Source organism: Papio anubis, chromosome 12, assembly GCF_008728515.1.
Source record: "Papio anubis isolate 15944 chromosome 12, Panubis1.0, whole genome shotgun sequence".
NCBI classification, from domain to species: domain Eukaryota; kingdom Metazoa; phylum Chordata; class Mammalia; order Primates; family Cercopithecidae; genus Papio; species Papio anubis.
The window spans coordinates 21,474,887-21,495,721 of NC_044987.1; the positions used below are offsets into that span (position 1 = coordinate 21,474,887).

General features: G+C 39.8%; 1 protein-coding gene and 1 pseudogene across 18 annotated transcripts in view; both read right to left on the bottom strand.

The window, feature by feature from the left end:
• The window catches only part of NCAM1 (neural cell adhesion molecule 1), a 312,825-nt gene extending 292,653 nt beyond the window's left edge, over positions 1–20,172 (bottom strand). For all 18 annotated transcript variants that reach the window (XM_009187300.4, XM_009187296.4, XM_003910714.5 and 15 more), the window contains exon 1: positions 19,723–20,172. In XM_009187300.4, coding sequence (XP_009185564.1) covers positions 19,723–19,774 — 52 coding nt within the window. In that variant the 5' untranslated portion in view covers positions 19,775–20,172. The remainder of the gene's footprint in view (positions 1–19,722) is intronic.
• Positions 3,632–3,697, bottom strand: LOC116269869 (annotated as a pseudogene).
• Positions 20,173–20,835: the final 663 nt, after the last annotated feature.

Sequence of the window (20,835 nt, forward strand, 5' to 3'; positions counted from 1 at the left end):
ACAGCTCCCCAGAATAAAAGGGAAAATTTTCCCCAGTCAAAACACATAAATGGAAGACATAAATGTTTCCCCTCTCCTACCAGAAAGACAGAAACAGATGCTTCCAGGTGCTAGGCATTTTCCGTTTTGCCAGGGATAATCTTAGCATGCTCACATTCAGTAGTTCTTTGAGGAATATCCAAATAAAATTATTTTAGCTATTCTCATGAAGATGTTATACCCACCATCTAAAAGTTAGTGAGAATTAAGGATAAACATTAACAAATGCTAAGATTAAAATAAACCTGTACAGGGATAAAAGACTACATACTGGGTACAATGTACACTGCTCCAGTGACAGGTGCACCAAAATCTTAGAAATCACCACTAAAGAGCTTATCCATGTAACAAAAAAAATCCCCGTACCCTCAAAACTATTGAAAAATAAATACATAAACCTTCATGGTTACAAACAAACAAACAGCTAACACAATTAAGGATCTCACATTACTAAAATGCCGAATCAAGGCTCAGCCATGTTGCAGTATGTATCAGTATTGCATTCCTTTTTATTTCCCAATAATATTGTATTGTATAAATATACCACATTTTTTGGTTCATTCATCAATTGACGGACATTTAGGTTTTTTCCACTTTTTGACTATTATGTCAATAATGTTCCATGAACATTAGCGTACATGTTTTTATACGGACATATGTTTTTGCTTCTCTTGGAAGAACAGAACTGCTGGTTCACATGGTAACTCTGTTTAAGAACTGCCAGACTTGTTTTCCAAAGAGGCTGCACCATTTCCATTCCCACCCGTAGTGTCTGAGGGTTCCAATTTTTCCACAACATTATTAACACTTGTGGTTATCTGTCTTTTTGATTCTAGCCATCCTAGCGGGTGTGAAGTGGTATCTTACTGTGGCTTTGATTTACATTTCCCCTGATGGCTAATGATGTTGAGCATCTTTTGGCCATTTGTCCTTATGGGCCATTTGTATACGTTAGCTCTGAATTGTTCATAGATGCCCTTTATCAGGTCAGGGGAGTACTTTCTATTCCTTGTTTAATGAGTGTTTTCATCCTGAAGGGGTGTCGCATTTTGTCAAGTATGTTTTCTGAATTTAGAGGTGATCATGTGACGTTTGATACCAGCTGTTTTTGTTTTGCATACTTATGAAGTCTACACAATTCTAAAAATGTGTAATGCATTTCAGATTTTTATAAAAAGGTTCAAATGTAAATGAAGTATAAACCCTAAAAATTGTATCTGTTAAACAAAAATTATGGGAGGCCATTGTTTTAGACTGAGCTTCTGCACCCGATCCCAAGAGACCAGACCAAACCAAAATGGAGTCACTCTGGCTACATGCCATATAATCAAACTGAAACTTTAAAGAAGCAGATAGATCCCAAAACAGATTGGGTTTTCCTGAAAACAGGAGATTCCAGTCAACCTGAGTCAGTGCAATAAAGAAGTCTCCTCTGCTTTAACTAGAAAAAAAGTCACTGGAAGTAACCTGATGTTAACCAGTCTTTTTTTTTTTTTTCTATAGTTGTTTCCATGTTCCCACTTTCCAAACCTACTGTTCTGCCACTGCTCAGTGGGAGCTCTCGTTCTATTTTGTTGAATGGAGGCTGCCCCAATTTATGAATCACAAATAAAAGACAATTAGATTTATAACTAAATTTGTTGTAATTTTGTCTTTTGACACGTCTATAATAAACATTTGGAGAAGTACATTAGTAATACTTTGCAAAAAATTTATTATGAAACCTATATAAGGACTTTTGAATGACAAAAATTATAGTTTTGTTGTTGTTATTGTTGTTGTTCTACCAGTCTAATTTTTTATGGTCCTACTTTTTCAGACTACTTCTTGACTACTTCTGTTCTTCAGAACAGCAACCCAAGCACACACTCAAAGTCTATGGACCACTGTACATAAGCCCAAATTAAACACAATTTCCATGTACTTGAGTATTACAGAAAGCAATTCAAATAAAATCAAAATGGTGTCATCAGAGGATCTGTGTTCAAGAGTCAAAATCCAACCAAATCCATACAAGAGTAAAGAGGATAAAAACAAGTAGTTTCACAGATAGTTAAATATATCTAAGCCAAATGGGTTTTAGGAAACCTGTATGAAACCTTTTAACTCAGTTAACTACTTTCTAGTATTTAACAAAATCGTTTAAAAACAATAAGCTTTGTCTCCATGATTATACACAATCATTTTGTCAAAATATGTGAACACAGACAATGGCATATTTTCCCCCTTGTGAAATTCAAATCTACTTGGAAATGGCATATTCTGTGCAGAATTTTTCAAAAGATGCTTAAAATATGTAAAGTATATTAAACCAGTCCAAAGTAACAGACCTCCAAAATAATTAATGTACATTTTGAGGTTTTGGAAACTGTTCTGGCTAATGTGGCTGTTGCCAGCTAGAACTAGGAGATCAGGAAAAGCTTTCATGAAGAGTATTTTACCATAGAAGAGAAACATTATAAGTAGCTCATCTTACACAGTCTTATTAAAAGAAGGCCTCACTGACATTAAGAACATTTCTTCTGTTTATTCTCAATGTTTACATTCAACCACTGAATCTTAAAATACAATGAAGAAAAAACCATGCCATTATTACTAAGATAATGTCAAAAATATCATTGAAAATCAATTTGGGGGAAAATATCTTCCAGGCATTAACCAAATCACGTATCTCCTAAAAACAATAACACTTAAATACAATTTGCTTAATTTTGTGCTGTGTGTCCCCATCTCACCCCACTCCCAAAACCTAAGCTACTTATATTTAGATTTTTTGATTCATGTTTAATTCTCCCAAGATTTCCAATATGGCATATATTCTCAGAATTTCAATCTACCTCTTTTTGGATACATAACAAGGAGAAAATGCTTACAAAATTTTAGAGATGTACAAGAACATAGACTATTGCATCGTAGAAAGATGAGTCACTTTCCTCTTCACCCCAACGTTCAGGATCCTTACACACTGGGACTGCACCACATGCAATGCAGTGGCCAAAAGGGACTCTTCTTCCACAAAACACTGCACTAATTCTCCAGTATTCAGCTTTTCCACTTGAATGGAATAAAAACCCTTTTCAGAACAACAATTACAATCCCCTCATTTTTTTTCTCAGGCGCACTATTGGACTTCTTAGTGCATGCACAATGCAAATAAGGCAAGCTTCCTTTCACAGAGTGATTAATATGCAAAGACAGCCTGCTTTTTTAGTAGGATGTGAAGAACCACCAACAAGCCTTTCTAAGCCCAGAGGTTTCTACAATTATTTCCACTGTTTATTTTTAAACAGAAGATTACACAATAACACCAAGCGCTGTAGCTCTAATTTGCCAATATTTTGTAAACAATGACAATTTAGATTTTTAAACCTTTTGTATCATATTTAAATCTATGGTCAACTATTGATTCCAATGTATTAACTTTTTTTTCCAAATCTCGGAAACTCATTTATATGGGACAAGACTCAAGCTATACTTTCTTATTAAGAAATTGCACTTCATTTTAAAACAGTGAATGATGATGTCTGGCATGAACTTTTGGAAAATGTGGTGATTTTTAAAATTTTTTATAAATTCCAAATGAAGACTAAGAAATGACATTTCTTTCATGGTAAAAAACAAAATCTGCTAGACAAATTCTAAAAGAGCTGTAATACTAGAAATTGCATTTTAATAGTAATCCATCTCACTTACATGTGCACTTATAAAGATTGCGAGTTTTCCAAATTGTTATTAAATTCATTATAAGACTGTTTTAATAGAAAATTTAACAAAATTTGTTCAATAAAACAATGCCACAAAGAAAATAATATCTTTGTAGAACAGATTAAACATATATGCACATTTAAGGAGCATTTCTAATCACATTATTTCCTAGGTGAATTTTTTTTTTTTTACCAAAGTTTCCAAGAAAAAAACAAACTTATCTGATATGGTTGTTAGGCCTTCCTTAATAAGGATTTCACTTGTCTCATTTTTGGTTTTGGACTGTCTCCACGCACAAAGTATCATGACACAATTGTAGTCACAGAATTACCTGACATTGGCACCTAATGTTTTCAGCAAAAAATCATCAAAAACTCAAACATTTTGCTCTGAATATAATTTTTTAAAACCAATGCATTAAACATCAAAATGCAACTTTGATTTTTCTTTCTTTTTTTAAAAAAACTTCTCTAGATACAGTTTTAAGATAAAATATTAGATATGGATAAGACTTACCCCATCAAATTGCATTTTAGCTAAAATATTTCAAAAATATATGTAGATCGATACCTATCATGGTCTACATCAAACCAATCTTCTCACCAACAGTCCCAAATCCCAAGACACGTGACTCTAAACAATCAATAATATCTACATACTTTCAGGTTGTATAGAATAGATATTAGCATCATTTCAAGAACATCAGCAAGTCATTCAAGACATTTTTGTTTCCCTGTGAAGTTCCAGTGTCCAGCTAGTACAAGGCACTTAAGCACCTGGATTCTCCAGACAGCCGCAGACACACAACCAATCCCACCAAATTCATCTGTAGGTTTAAATTGTTTTCCTCCTTTGTACTTCTAAATTCTAAAAGTTCTCCTCCTTTGTACATTTAATAATTTTCAAGTACTAAAAATTTATCATTAAAAAAGTATTGATTTATTTGTTCTAGTCTATAACTAAACAAAAAGATGAAAGTGAAGATTAAACTCACAGCAGAAGATTAAACTCACATCATTTTAAATCTCTTATGTTGAGCAAGTTAAGAGTATATAATTATATATATATAATTTTATACTCACTTATCACAAACAAAAAGTCTAGTATTTAGAAATACATACATAAATTGTTAAAATAACTGTACATATTTATAATTTATGTTTTCTTAAAATATGTCCAATTATAAGTTTATTATTGTGACTAAATAACTTTAAGTGGGGTTTCTTTGTGAAAGTTATTCTGTTAATATTGCACAGGGCAGCAAAAATATGACTCAGTAATATATTGATTTACCTCCCAGTGACTTCAAAAGCATCTACTGTGACTATCTCTAGAACACCAAACAGTGAATGATTTTTCTGGTTTCCTATTTAGATACAAAACTACCCTTAAATACCTAAATCAATTATTGTGTGAAATGCTTATATTCTCAAAAATAACGCCTATGTCTAACTTGGCTAGAAAGGAATACAAATAATAAAAATATTCTTTTTATGAGAAGGAAGGCAGGCGAATGAACTGCCTTCATGACCAGTTATCTTAATTGAGTCTGACTGGTAATTTAAATTCTGATTCCAAAGCCAATTTAGTTCAAAATGACCTCAAATGGTAATCTAGGGCAGTTAACTGACTCACTTTCAATCCCTTATCTTCAAAGAAAATCACATAATGTTCCTTTTTTACTTCATTATGACAGATGGCTTTCTTTGATGAAATTTTTAAATTTTAAACATGTGATAAGTAACTTTCAGTTACATACACAAAAGGAAAAAAACTCTGAGAAAAGAGTAAATAACTCTTATTTATCATTTTCGGACATTTCAAGATTGTCTTTTGTGTCATTCCACAGGAATAAATATTACAAGTGTAAACAAAAACTTTCCGAACGTAGTCTAGAATTTTTCACAAAGCTACCGAATGGTATTCATCTTTTACCTCCAATTCCTAGACCAACTACATAGAACACGGGAATTATTTCATAAATACTGGATTAAGTCAATGTTTCTAGTGAACATTTAACTACCCAACAAGTCTGAGACATGGCCATTTGCCAATGTGTTCGTGAAATTGTTCCTGTTCTGATTTGCAAAATCACTGCCAAGTCCACGTCTTTCTACCTAAGAAATGTGGAATCTCAGGCCACCTTGGAATCTCTTGAGAATGCTTCAGTTCAGAAAAGTTTCCTTAAAACTATTTAAATTGTCAATCTCTTGAAGTTGTCTGAACATTCCTCTTTTTGGGTTTTTGCCTTTGATGCACCCCTAGAGCATGTCCCTTTTCCTTTAAGAACTGCAAGCTTCTTTCAGTCTCAACGATTCTATCCTAAAACATGCAAGATAAAAGATTTCAAAAAAGATTTTAAAAGTCTGCTTTGGACTTTAGCAATTAGAAACCCTGAAGGAGACAGGTCATCAGTGGGTTCTGAGTCTGCTCCAAAATTAAAGCCAATAGAGACTCTCATACCACTCACTTCAAACACACACACACACACACACACACACACACAAACTGTAAGCTACAGGGAGGTGGCACCATATATCTCTTCTCCTATACTCCCCTCACCCCAGCAGAAGGCTCAATTTTTATTAATAGAGAGACTGAACCAGATGCACTTTGTCCTTGGGTACACCAGACTTTGTTGAGGACAGAAACACCCTACTGAAAATAGGAGAATTAAATGAAATCTACACTACAGAAGGAAAAATACCCCCAATCCATTTCTTCCTATTCAGCTTAGAGAAAAACAGTATTTGGACTTATATCCTGCCTGCTGCAAAATTTTGGATTCTCTTAAGTCAATCAGTCCAAAAGAAAATGTAAGTACTCATGAATATACATGGATGTCCCCCACCCAATGAACCAAGTTCCTGCACAGTCGTTCAGCATGACACCCCACACTGAGCCCCACAGTGCTTCAGGTCTCATTCTTTACTAATAGGCAGCCAGGGATCATTAGAATTTGAGGAGTTAAATGAAACAACATGAAACACAAAAGGAGATACTAGAGCAAACATAATAAAGAGGAATTCAGACAAAGAGACAAGAAGCAAGAGAAATGTTACGAACTTCTCAGCGATATGAAAGATACTGCATCAAGAAAGAAAAAGATGCTATGCTAGTTCTTCAGAGGCTTCTCTCCCTCACTTCTTCATTCTTCATGTTTCAAAGAATCAAGGTTGCCAGGTAAGTGACTTCCAGATTAATGAAGTGTCACCAATATGATCTTTAGCAGCAACCATTATTTAAATATACTAAATTTTATGGCTCCACCATTACAGTGAACTGACAGGTTTGATATTAACCCTATGCAAATGGAAAGGAGAATCTAGATAAACCACTTTTAATTGTTTAAATATTACTTTTGTCAAAATCAAGATCTACTAGGCTTTGCTTTCACAGGAGGTAAAACAGCTCCAAAATTAAGCATGGCATTTCCAACTCAGTTGCAATTCACAGTGATCCTGAACTCTCAGAAAATGAAAAATAAATGGAAAATGTGATTCTCATTAGACTCAATACAAATACTTAAATCCAACACAAATTGCATATCCCTTCACTGTGAACTTTAGCAAAAAGAAAGGACATGGGAAAAAAATTACTGAGCTCACTATGTGCCAGACAGTTGTATAAACTACCTCATTTTGTCCTCACAATAACCCTATTAGTTGGGTATTATCCCTGATTCACAGAGAAATAAACTGATCATTGGAGATTAAATAACTGGCTCAAGGTCACGAAAAGCAGGAGAGTCACGGTTCGAAATGTAGATTTGATACCAAAGGTCCTCGGGGCACCCGGTGCAGTATGCATTGCCTCTGACACCAAAAGGAGATACTAAATTCAGAAAGAAAGATAATTTATAATTATGTACCCAAATCAAAGAGCTTTCATTGGATTTCCATCTTCTTATGCCCATGATAACAGGCCTTTAAGGCTGCTTAAAGTACACCTTTATGGTGTACTGTAAGTCCAATTCTCATATAGCAATTGCAGCTTAACTGGTGACTGGCAGCCTGTCATGTGAACAGAATGGACACTCAAACTGAAAATGAATAAAAGAACATCAGAAAAGTAATCAATCACTGATGTGCTGATCTGATAAAAACAACACATCCAATTTGTGACATGCAGAACAAGCTTCAAAAAGATTTTGCTATAGAAACATTTTTTAAAGGTCTAGAAATAAATGTTTGAATACCACGGGCAATGAGGTAAGAAGACAAAACTGAATCTAAAAATAATCAACTCATATGATAAATGAAGTCACTGGGGAAAACCCCTAACTTTATTCATTTCCTCTGGCATAAAATTATCCTGCTGTCCTTTGCAAAGGTTGCTCATCACCTCTCCCCTCCCTCTGGCTCTTTTCCGTGGTGATGCATAGTTCAATGTGCCCAGGAACCTTCATGATGAAGCCATCACCCAAACTAGCAGCCCTCCTTTCCTTCTTTCTTTGCCAAGCATCCTGGACATCAGCTCTTCCTCAGTATTTGACTCTAAGTAAAGAACTTGAATTTCACCAGTCAACTGAAATCCCTCTGACATCACCACTCTCCTCTGACACAAATCCCAAGTTTCTACTTAATTCTCACCTTCTTTATACTTTTAACCACCCTTAGTACTGCTGCCCTTGTTTTTACTGCACTATTTGTTTTGCAAAGCAATATGTGCTCATTATCAAAAACTCAGACAACATAAATAGTGATTTACCTTCTTCCAGTCTTGATTATAGAGTGAGTGAAAGAGGTGCTTTTTGACAAGATTGGGATTATACCTATATATACTATTTGTTTCCAACTTTTTTTCACTTCACTTTATTGTACTTTTCTAACCTAGGCTTTCGTACCACTAAGCTCTGGTTCTCTTCATTTGTTCACTATCACCTTCTGAATTATAGGCAAGATATCATTCTGTGTGCTATAGAAATAGTGCCACATAAATACCTGTGGGTGTGATAAAAACCCTGCAAAGTACTGACCGTAACTCATGGTGTTTTTCTCTCCACTGAACATATAAAAATATAGATTAGATTACTACCATCTTTGAGTCTTCTTGGTCTCTTTAACTGGGCTTTCCTCCAGTCACCTCCCAAACATGGAACACACATACTTACCTCATCCACCCTTCCTCTCAGCGGGGCTAAATTCTTCCTTCAAAGTCTCCTTCAACTCTCACCTAACGTGTGAATTCTCTGTGTTTATTTCATTCCCTCAAGTTTATAACTTTAAAGAGCTTTCTCCCTCTCTGTCATCTACCATTTGCGATCTATCATCCACCCTTGCTTGTTGCTTTATCATTTCTAACATCTCAGCTATGCCCCTTTTATCCTTATCCAAGATCATTACAAGTGTGTCTTTCCAAAATTATCTGCTTTAGAAAATATATCACAGTTGGGTTTCTTCAATCTAACAAGCACCTATGGCAGTACATAAAGTTTGATTTTTATGTAATTTTTCAGTTACATGTCTACTAATAAAATGTACAGCTGTAACTACCCCCTGGTTCCCAGGCAATATTTATCCTGACTCTGAAACATTAAGTGCCTCATATTTTGGCTGTAGATGCTACCTGGTGTTCCCAGTTATCTTTTCATTCCCAGACAGTGAGCTCTGTAAGGTTAAGGTACCACATTTAGGGCACCGTGGTGTGCACCTTCAGTCCCAGCTACTCAGGAGGCTGAGGCAGGAGCTCAGGAGTTTGAGACCATTCTGGGCAACAGTGAAATACCATTTCAAAAAAAGATATAACATTTAGAGTTTGATTTGTTTTGTTTTTTCACACCCTGTTGTTAACTGATTGCTTGGATGCTCAATACTTAATTTTGCTGTCATTTCTTCCTTCCCTCCCTCACAACCCATTCAGTTTCTATTCTATACCTTCTGATGTACTCTCACTCCATTACAGACTGCTTTACCCTCTCTTTGATCCTACATTCTTCCTTCGACAACAGTAGCTTCCAAACTCTTTTGACCTGAGCCAAAAGAATGTATTTTCCATTACAACCAAGTTACATATTACACACACACACACACACACACACACACACACACACACAGAGAAAGAGAGAAAATTTGAAGTACTCAAAGCAGTACTTACCCTTACATAAAACACACTCTTTTTCCACTTCTCCTTCACTCGTTCTCCCTCTCCTTCCTCCCCTTTTTCCTTCCTCCCTTCCTTCTTTCTTGTTTAATGTATATGGAAGCCCAATAAATAGATTTCATCATCCATAGTTTGAAAAATACTGACCTACAGGTTAAGGTATTAGGAGGTCCAAACTTTTTCTAAAACCTAACCTCTGAATTTCTCTATCATATTTAGAGTACCATGATTATTTAATTTCCTTGAGTTTGTAACTTCAAAGGTCTTTCTCCCTCTCAGTCATCTACCATTTGGGATCTATCATCTACCCTTGGTTGCTTTGTTATTTCTAACATCTCAGCTATGCCCCTTTTATCCTTATTCAAAATCATTACAAGTGTATCTTTCCAAAATTACCTGCTTTAGAAAACATATCGTAGTTGGGTTTCTTTAATCAAACAAGCACCTCTAGCAGTACATAAAATTTGATTTTTATTTAATTTTTCAGCAACATGTCTACTAATAAAATGTATAAAATGTACAGCTGTGAAATATTTCATTTGCAATACATTTCCCATATATTATCTTATTTTGTTATTATATTCAAATGAGGAAGTAACAGTTCAAAGAGGTTACATAACTGATATAAATTCACTTGGCTAGTTAGTAGCAGAGCAACTTCTTGAACCCACATCTTTTGAATCTAAGCCCAATGGTATCCTTTCCCCACATACAAGTGCTCCTACTAATTAAGCAAGATACCTTCATTGGACTTCACTGACCTCCCTTCTCCTAGTATCATCTAGTTGATGTTTCACGCAGCAATAAAAACCCTTTCGTTAGCCCTTCATTTTGTCCAACCACCATAGTGGATGCTATATAAAACCAGAATTCCCTTTAAGTGCTGCAGTGAACTCTATCAATTTGTTCCACTTAACTCTCTGCTAATTCCCAGCTAGTCCCAAACACACAGCCTGGCGCAGCACACGTTCAGTTGCTATTGCTGACTATACTCTTAAACATGTACATACTTTTACTTCCTCTATCATCTCCAGCAGGATCCCTCTCCTTTCTCTGACATTTAAGATTTAAATATGACTTGCCCCAAGATCCAACCTTTAACTGCTCTTCAGTAGAAATTCTTTGGCCAGATCCATCTTACCCTATAGGAAAACAGGCCCTCTCTCCCTATTTATCTTCATATCCGTGGAGGTCCAGGTCAAGTTCTAGCTTTTCTGTACCTTTTCCCCCCAGACATTAAAACCTAGACGTGATTTTTGCCTTTCAATTTTCCCAGTTATTACCTGCCTGCTTCATTTGGGCACTTATTGATATAATATCTTTCATGATTTCTTCACAACTTGAACTAAATAAAAGTACTTCCTCTCCAACCACCTGAAAGGGTCAGTATAGTAACCTTAAATTTATTGTTTTTCCTCTCAGCCTCTAGCACAGAACTTTGCACATCATATTCAGAGTACTGTACACCTTTTTAAACAAACATTTCTTTTTTTTTTTTTTTTTTTTTTTTGAGACAGAGTCTCGCTCTGCTGCCCAGGCTGGAGTGCAGTGGCCGGATGATCTCGGCTCACTGCAAGCTCCGCCTCCCGGGTTCACGCCATTCTCCTGCCTCAGCCTCCCGAGTCGCTGGGACTACAAGCGCCCGCCACCTCGCCCGGCTAGTTTTTTGTATTTTTTTTAGTAGAGACGGGGTTTCACCGTGTTAGCCAGGATGGTCTCGATCTCCTGACCTCGTGATCCGCTCGCCTCGGCCTCCCAAAGTGCTGGGATTACAGGCTTGAGCCACCGCGCCCGGCCTAAACAAACATTTCAAATAAAATCTGACCATGGGGAACTTTTTTAAAGCACATAATGAGTACATACTTCATATCTGCTTTATGTATGTGGTTTTATTTCAGCTCACCAAGACCCACAATGGAGTGTCATTAACCCCATTTTACAGATGGGGAAACAGGCTCAAATGACAGCAACTTGCAGAATGGCAGGACGGTTCCTTCAGACCACAGCTCTGAATAGTGCTCTTCCTCCCCATCACTCCTCCCACACTTTGGTCAGACTCAGTCCAGAAGCCACAGGAACTCCTGTTTGCTTCGCACGTATTCAGATGCTATATATATTCAAATTATCCTTGCCTTAGAAAAGGATACAATTCAGACAACCAATGCAAGTTACAGTCCCAGCTCCACCTGCGTAAGTAAGTCACTTAACCTTTCTCAGTCTCAGTTTCCATTTAAAGACTTACAATCTGGACTTGCAGAATTTTTTTCTCCTTATCTCTGGCTACTCCTCCCCACTACTCTCACACTGTTCCCCATGTACAACCGGATTCATGTCTCAACCACTGCTCAGGCTGTCTGCTCTGCCCAGATCACCCTTTCTTCCTGCTCCATCTAATGAAAGCAACTCTTCCCCAAGCCCGGCTCGAGGGAGTCCCAGGCAGAATTAATTGCTTCCTTTCTTGTGGTCCAACAGCATTTACTTCATGCCTCTATTTATAAGTATAGTATCTCTCTCTCCTCTCCTTTCAGGTGGTAAGCTCTATAAAGGCAGATGTATATTTTCCTGGACTTTATAACGTGAAACTCCACACAATTCCTAAAGCTGTCCAACCTTCTCCAGACTTCACAAAGATTTGTTGAATTAAGGAATTCAGGAATGTTTGTTGTAATTCAACATTTGTTGAATTAAGTAGTCAATCAATCATGCCCTAAAATGAGAATACCATCTGTTCTTCCTATTTCACAGTTGTTTAAATGTTACATCCTCACCTCCCCAACCACCCAATCCCCCTTGATAATCTCTCATCCTGGGTTTTTCTTGGATTTTAATCTGAATATGTAATTATAAATTTGTGTGTTACTTTTTAATGTCTATATTTCTCTGTACTACTAGACTGGAAACTCCATGAAAACAGGGACGATGTATGTCTAGTTCACCACTGTATTCCCAGCACCCAGGACCGAGCACGTACTCAGTCAATATTTACTAAATAATTAGTGTGAAGATTAAATGCATATCAAAGTGTTTTGTAAACCATAACGTGATGATTAAGATGTAATTATTGGTATTATATATCCAGTTTATCTCCTTTTAGATAGCTACGACAAAATCTTCAGTCTCCTCTCCAATATCATATGCCTTTAGCTGGCAAAACTACTTCTTGCCCTGCCAATCGGGCACTTATGTCTCACTCATTTGAATAATAATGGCAATTGCTTTATTTTCTTCTAGTTAGTAATTTACAAGAATATCGGCAGTGACAAATATCAAATCAGCTCAGATCTCATTTAAGATTTTCTGTCAAATAAAAGTGAAATACTTCTTTCTAAAAACGACTTTGTGATTCTAAGATATGATTGTAATCTTCAAAGCACTACACAAACAAACTCTATGAGGTCCACGTTTAATAAACTGGAACAATTAGTTTATATTCCCAAGCAATGAGTCCAAGTGGACCAAAGGATAGTTGCTAAAGCAGGGCCAGAAGTTTTCAGGGTTCCTCAATTGCATGGACTCCTTCCAAGGCTCTGGGGGACCGGGACTTGGCAATGTGTTCTCATGGTCATGTATTCAACTAAACTTTGCAAAAGCAAGAGAGTTTTGTATTTTCCTTAAAGAAGGCCCTCAAAATTGTATACCCTTCAGGCCCCACAAAACCTAGATCCACCCTTGTGCAGAGTTTTCAACCTTATAATCAGGCCATTTTTTTCTCTGAAGTATTCAAAACCAACATGGAATTGCAGGCATATTTAGTGACCAACTTTTTAAGCCTAGTTCTAATCTCTGAAGGAGTCATGTTTTCATAAAATTCTTTTTAAAATCCTTCTAAAAGGAGGGCACTATGTCTAAATAATTATTTTTTCCAGATCCATATATATCCCTCTTCCTCATTAATGAACACTGTTTACATGCACTGAATTCCTAAGATCTCTAAAATATTTATAACTCTAACAAGTAGGCATTACTAATTTTCCAATCTCACGGAAGAGGAAACTGAAACTTGGACGAGTTAAATCATTTGTCCAAGATCAGACAGCTGGTAAGGGATATGTCTGGGGTTTCAATCCAGGGTTATCTACCTCTCTTAATCTCTAGTCTCTACTACTCCCAAGGTTCCCTGACAGCAGAAATTATGTCATCTCACTCCTTTTAATTCCCCACAGAGCAGAAGATAAAAAGCTGGCACTCAATAAACATATTTGATCAACTATTGAAGAGAATACCTAATGTAACACAATCTCAAATACTGTGACATTACTACGAATATTCTTAAATGATGAGGTAATCAGATACCAAAGGAGGAGATTAATGTACAACAAAAGGCATTTTACACCTTATCTCAGGAATGACGCCAAATAGAAAACGGAAGATCAGCTGTTACCGGGGTTTGCAGCTACAAATCAAGAAGTCCTCAGAGTACAAAGTGGAACATAGGTAACACAGAAGCCTTTTAAGTCATATCAGCCATGCAATCTTTGAATTCAAGAAAATGTTACATATATTTGGAAGAAAAAAGAACGCATAATGGGTTTATTACAATCTGTTTTTCAAAAGCACACATACACAAGATATACCAAATGGCCTACCCTTTTAGTGCAGTCCTCTTGGAGTCTCTGATTGCTTAGAAGCTAAATTAATACTGCAGGAAAGGAAAAGTGTGTCTACCCAACTGAAAATCCGTTAACTCAGTGGCTGGATGTAGACACGGCCTGAGAACGTTTTAAATGTAATGTATTGAAACTGCCTGAAAGGACGCCATTTGGCACCCAGACCAACATCAAAAGGCAATGCTCCTAATGAGCATCTGCAGCTGAGAGACAGTATTTCAACAACATGAAATGAAAGGGCATAATGGCACCACTGCCAATGCCAAATAATTTACATCCCTTTACATCAGCAAATGGTTTTAAGGTTTGACCCCAAGAGTTAATAACAAAAGAGGCTAGAGGTAACAGGACTATGACCTTCAGATTGACTTCTGTATTCTATTATCCTACCGTAAGTAGTAAGCATATCTACCCGTATTGGCAAAAATAGTTTCACTACAATATTTTCAAATAGTAAAAACTCTGGAGCTCATAGAAACCTAATCATTAGGATTCAGAGAGGTCTCGGACATTTCCTCCTTCCTAAGAGGCCATCTCTTACAGTATTGCTCAGAGGCATTGAATATATTATGAAACGTATCAAATTTTCTTCTTCTGAATTTTACTTAGAATTCTTTCTTTTTAACCAAAGGAATTTTCACCTTAGAGATTTTTATTAAAAGCTCAAATGACCTCATTTTACGCAGCCACGTGATTAATGTTTTCAATTTTGTGTAGTTTGTAACCCAGTTTTAAGATTAGTAAAATGCTCCCTGTAATGTGATGTCATTTCTTTTAAAGTTCCAGACGTTCCTTAGTCTCCTCTATGTTACAACTGCTAAACTGAAAAATGATCAATTATGGAATTTACATTAAAATATTTATCTTGACACCAGAAAACATGTGTGTGCTCAAAAACACAATGCTGAACTGGTACAGGAGAGCGTTTATAAAATGTCTTTGTCTCCTCCCAGTCTATGACTCTTCCTGCAGACTGATGGGGGCAGGTGCGATCCCTTCTCTCCCCAGCCTGCCAATTGGTTCTGCTCTCCATCACAAGCTCAAGATCCTAAGGGAAAGTGCAACCCGTTCTTTAGCAACAGGTACTCAATCATTTATTTTACACTAAGTCAGAAAGGACTGTCTGTAAAATGTCTTTGGAAGTCTGCCAGTAGTATTGAAGCCACTTTCAGTCTGGACAGCAGCCACAGTTCCTTAATACTAAAGAAAAAATATGAGAAATTTATCAAACTCATACTTAACAGAGGCTTCGTCGCCTTGAAAAATTAAGTGGTCGCATCAGAAATTCCAGAGTCCATATTTTAAGCAGTGTAAAGTTTACAAAATGCTCTCTATAATTTGAGAAACTGGGTTCTGTAGTGAACAAACACATGTCTAAAGATTAGCTTTTGAGTGACAAAACGGTGCTGTTTTTTTTGAAAGGCAATTAAGACATTGTTCCTTGTAACAGAAAATACAGATATAGGTTACTTCCGTTAAATTACATATTACCTATCTGAGGAATTCAATTAATGATAAATGGATTCCAAACAGAAGCACTGTTCAAAACTTGAAATTTGGGGGTGCTACAGACTAATTTCTCTTTATTTCTCCTTATTGCTGCCTTCAGTAAACACCCACATCCCTTACAAATAGCACACCCACACCATTTTTTTTTTTTTAAGTTTTGATGTGGGATTGTTTTTCTTTGCAATTACTATCTTAATTCTTGAACTATCAAACTCAAGAAACCAGTCACCAGTTAAATCAACATATTCTTAGTTTAATAAATTATCATAGTAAGACTTACAGGAACCTCCTTTACTAAACAAGAATGCGTCCTGCTATTTTCTGATATTCCAATTTTTTTAAAAAAAATCTTAGATAAAGGTATTTGGAAGGCAGTTATCAGGTTCGATAATTTAGGGAAAGAAGGAAGGAGTTCATAAAGAATTAGCTTAGGCAAACAATTTGAGAGTAATGAAAGCTTAGCTAGGTTAGCAGATCTTTAAGACCTTTATAGAGGGAATAGTAACTCAAAAACTTACATAAATCACAGCCCACATGTCTACAATGTCTGGATTATATTCCCTGTTTTTAATAACTCTGTTGGATTTTAAACAAATTATCAGTTATTAATATTTTTAAATATGCTAGTATTTATTGAAAAAAAATAATCTTTCTAGGGTTTGGTTAGAGTTATGAAAGGTTTTCCACATTCTTATACAGCTTTTATTACACTCAGTGAAATTCTGTTTAAAAACACACATTCTCAATCTTAAAATGAAAATCAACAAAAATATATGGCTCACTATAACTGTGCTCATAGTAAACTTTGTGGAAGCGCACCTTAATTTGCTTAGTCAGAGATATTACGTATACTACTTGATTTCAATGTTAGCTTTTGTAAAGTAGCTCTTTGTTCTTAACCGGTGTTATCTTGTTAGAAACCCAGTCCTATCCATTCCTTGACTCTTGCAAGTTTAACTGACACAAAACTAAAATTATCAAGTAAACATGTGATTTAACCATCCCAGATCGTTCAAGCAAACAATTCTTCAAAACATCCAAAATTTATACTAGAGTAAACTCAAATTTACTATGCAATTGCACAACCTTTCATTGCATTTCTAAAGAGCAGAGGACATCAAAAGAGGAGGGGGCAACCCATCGGACTCACTTGATATATTAACGTTAGCTTGCCTTATATGTAAATTTTCATATGCACAGAGCGGAGCACATAAACTCAGTTACCACTGCCCTGGACATGCTACATTTGAGTCCAAAAAAAAAAAAAAAATCCTCAGATTTATATACATTTGTATATATACTTGTGTGTTATATTTTCATTTTCATTCTGACCCTTTGACTTGAATTCTTTGATTTTTTTTTTTTAAATATATGGTACAAAAGCCATTTTAATGGGAAATTATTTCTCTTTAGAAAACCATTCGACTTCTTTCTTTTGTTAAGCAACCTTGTATGTGTTTCACGTTCTGCCTTCTTCCCATTCTAAAGGTACCAGGCCAGGAAAGAGGTCGCTTTCATTCCAGGGAACACTGGTCAGAATGCCTCCCCTGCCTGGGCCTCCACGAATATCCCAGTGGGAATTCCTGGGCCTGCAACTTCCACGGGATCCAAATACTGATGACTGTACCCATCACGATGATGGAAAGGACCGCCAGGCGATCCCCCAAAAGGCCCACCAAAGATCCGGGTTCCATTGTCACGCTCCCACCTGGGAGCGAGGAGGTCTCAAAAACACCCCCTCCCCCCCCCGTCCGGACAGGTCGCGTCGCAGCACCCACGGGACCGCGGAAAGGGGCATAGCCGGGGTGGCCCCCGCCCAGGTGGCAGCGGAGACCCAGCGCCAGGCAGACTAGGCTTAGTCCCCACCCCTCCGGGCCCTACCACGGCCCCGCCCCGCCGCCAGTAGCGCCCCCGGCCCGCGGCCGGCCGGTCAGCGCACGCGCGTCGGTGTGCCTGCCAGGGTGCCCTCCCCGGCGATGCGCTCAGGCTCGGATTCCGCGGCGCGAGAGTGAGCGCTGGCGGGGGCGGTGGGATGCTCCAAGTCGGCAAGAAAGAGGCGAGAGTGGGCGAGCACGGGCGACTGGACCAGGAGCACTCCAGGTGACCACCTAGTCTCCATTTTATTTCCTCAGAAACTGCCGGGCAGGCTGGGGACCGGCCGCAGGGCGGGGTTTCTCCCGGCGGTGACTGAGCGAGACCGTTAGGCTGGAGCACCGGGAGACTGTCCTGGCAGCTCCTGGCCGCCACCCGCGCCGCAATAAAAGCCTCTCGCGGCTTCCCGCCCAGCCAGCCTCGCGCTGATTGGTCGCCATGGGAGGGAGCCGAGTTGGCTGGAGGCGGCAGCCGAGCGCTGCTCCTGTGCCGCCCGCGAAGGGGGCTCACTGGGTGCTCCCTGACCCGCCCCTTGCACTCCCTAGCCCGCCCCGTGCGCTCCCCAACCCGCCCCGTGCGCTCCCCAACCCGGGCTCGGCAGTCCAGAAAAGGTACAACGGCACCTGGCAGCGGCAACCTCGACACACAGCCCCTCCGCCCGGCTTTCCTCAGTCGCTTCCCAGCACACGCCCCCCCCGCCCAGAATGTCCGCCCAACCCACCCAGCTCTCTGCGGCCCCTGCTTTTCTTCCTCCCCTCCCGTCCATCAGAGCCAAAGCGCAAATCCTTGGGTGGAGGTGGGGGGATGACAGCTGGAGGGGAGGGTGGGCACGCACAGAAGAATTTTCCAGGGAGGCCGGGATGGAAATAGCCAAAATGAAATGCACCTCCCTCCCCGCTGCCGAGGTTCTCTGGGCGGCGGCGCAACCCCCGCCACCCGCGGCAGCATCACTACTGTCTTCCTCCCAGCTCCCTATTGTTCACACTTTGCCAGGATCCAGAACCTCGCCCAAAGAAAGGAGACAGGGCGAGGTGTTTCGGGCGGCTACCTGCCATTCTTCTCCCGCCCCGTGCAACACTGGGCACGCGGCGCGTGTAAAGGCACACGCGCGCACACACGCGCGCACACACCAGGCAGACCCGATCACGCCCTCCTCGCCCTCCGCCCCTCCGCACTTCCTCCTGTCAAAACGCGGCGCTCGACCCTCCCATCCTTCAGTGCTCGCGGCCGAGGGTAGGCTTTGCAACTAACCAGCAATTTGGCAAATGAAAAACTAACGTCATATCGACTGGGGTGCAACAACGGCCACATAGCCCTGCTATTCTGCCCATTTCGCCCCATTTTGCAAACCGTTATTCGGCTGGGGCGGGGGAGGCAAAGCAGCGATCCTGACTTTATTAGACCCGGGGATATAACGATCTGGGGCGGCTGCCCTAGCCTTATTGTTCACTCTTCCCGGAGCCGGGGCTGACAAGCCCCTTCCCCCTCGGAATCCGAGCCCGTGCAGCGGCACCACCCGAGCCGCGATGTCCCCCGCCCCGCCGCCCGCCTTTGGGGAAGGAGCGCTGCCCATCACCAGCGCGGCCGCTGAGCCCCCAGGAGCCGACCGGCTCTGCTCCCACCGCCGCAGGCGCACAAAGTGGGAAGGGCGGACGCGCCAGAGGGGCGCCGGGCGCTGGCGGCGCGGGTAGGCAGCTCCCGTGCAGCGCAGCCCGGGAGGGAGCGGGGTTCGGCTGGGCAGCAAGGGCGACGCGCTCCTTTCACAGCTAAACGCAAATGACCAGCCTTAGCAGTCCACGTAAAACCACCCAAAATAATAGCGTTCCTCCTAGGAGTAGGAGGAAGGGGTAATTAGCAAACCAGATTGAGAATAAAAAAAAAAATGTACCTGCCGTTCCCAGGAAAAACAAAGTCCAGATGAGATCCTTAGTTTGCAGCATTGTAATCTGCTGGCTGGGAGGGATGTTCTTGCCGCGGTAAATTCTGTGCCCCCTCCCTTGCAGCGAGTGTGGACGGCGGCAGAGCGACAGACTTAGGGGCAGACAATTGCCAGGCTGAGTATGATTATTTTTGCAGAATTGTTTCCTGCCAGCGGCAGCCGAGCTGCGTTCACGCGCTGATCGGAGAATGAGTGACAGTCCCAGCCTCAGCACACTCGCAACTCGGAGATCCTTGCGCTGGCCCGGGTTCGTTTTGATGGAACTGGGATGGGAGCGAGGAGCGGTGGGGGGCGGGGGTGAGAACCTCACTGTGTCCTTCCACCACGCCGGCCACAAATAGTGCCGAACATCAAGGAGGTAAGAGAGACAGGGAAGGCAGATGCGGAAGCCTGCAAAACGCGGCCTGGAGCTTTCGGGGGAGCCGGGCTCTTTCACACGCAGTCTCCCAGGGAGAGCTGGGATTTCTTTTCACACTTCTCCCCTACGCCTTCGCAGGCGCTCCTGCCACCCAGCCTTCCTTAATCAGCAGTTTGCATATTTTGATAACTAGTAAATAATAGAAGAAAATTTTAGATTTAAAGTTATCAAATCCCTCCATTTCGATTCTAAGATTCTTGCAACACAAGGATAGCCCAGGACTTAATTTTAAGTGCGGGAAATTAGAACTTTGGAGAGGGATGGGGGTTGCCGTTGCTGGGTGTTGTTTTGATATTGTTTGTTTGTTTGTTTTATCCTGACTGTGAAGTTTGCTGTCCCACAGGGAGACATACAACACCCTTCAGCAGATCCCCTGGGAAGGAGGTGGGAAGAGACTTGAGTTAGAAGAAAACTCAGATGTTTGGAAGGGATTTCCAGAAATAACCCAAAGAAAATGTTTTCCTGTTTATATAAATTCTGAAATCTGTGGTCTCTTTATTAAAATAGCCAGGGCTTTTATATAGATATTATGATATAGAAGCAACATTAAATAATATTTTCTTACATGGGGACATGACCTTAATTCTTAAAGATATTAATGTAGAATATTACTGAGGTACCAACACTACTGAGGTACCAACACA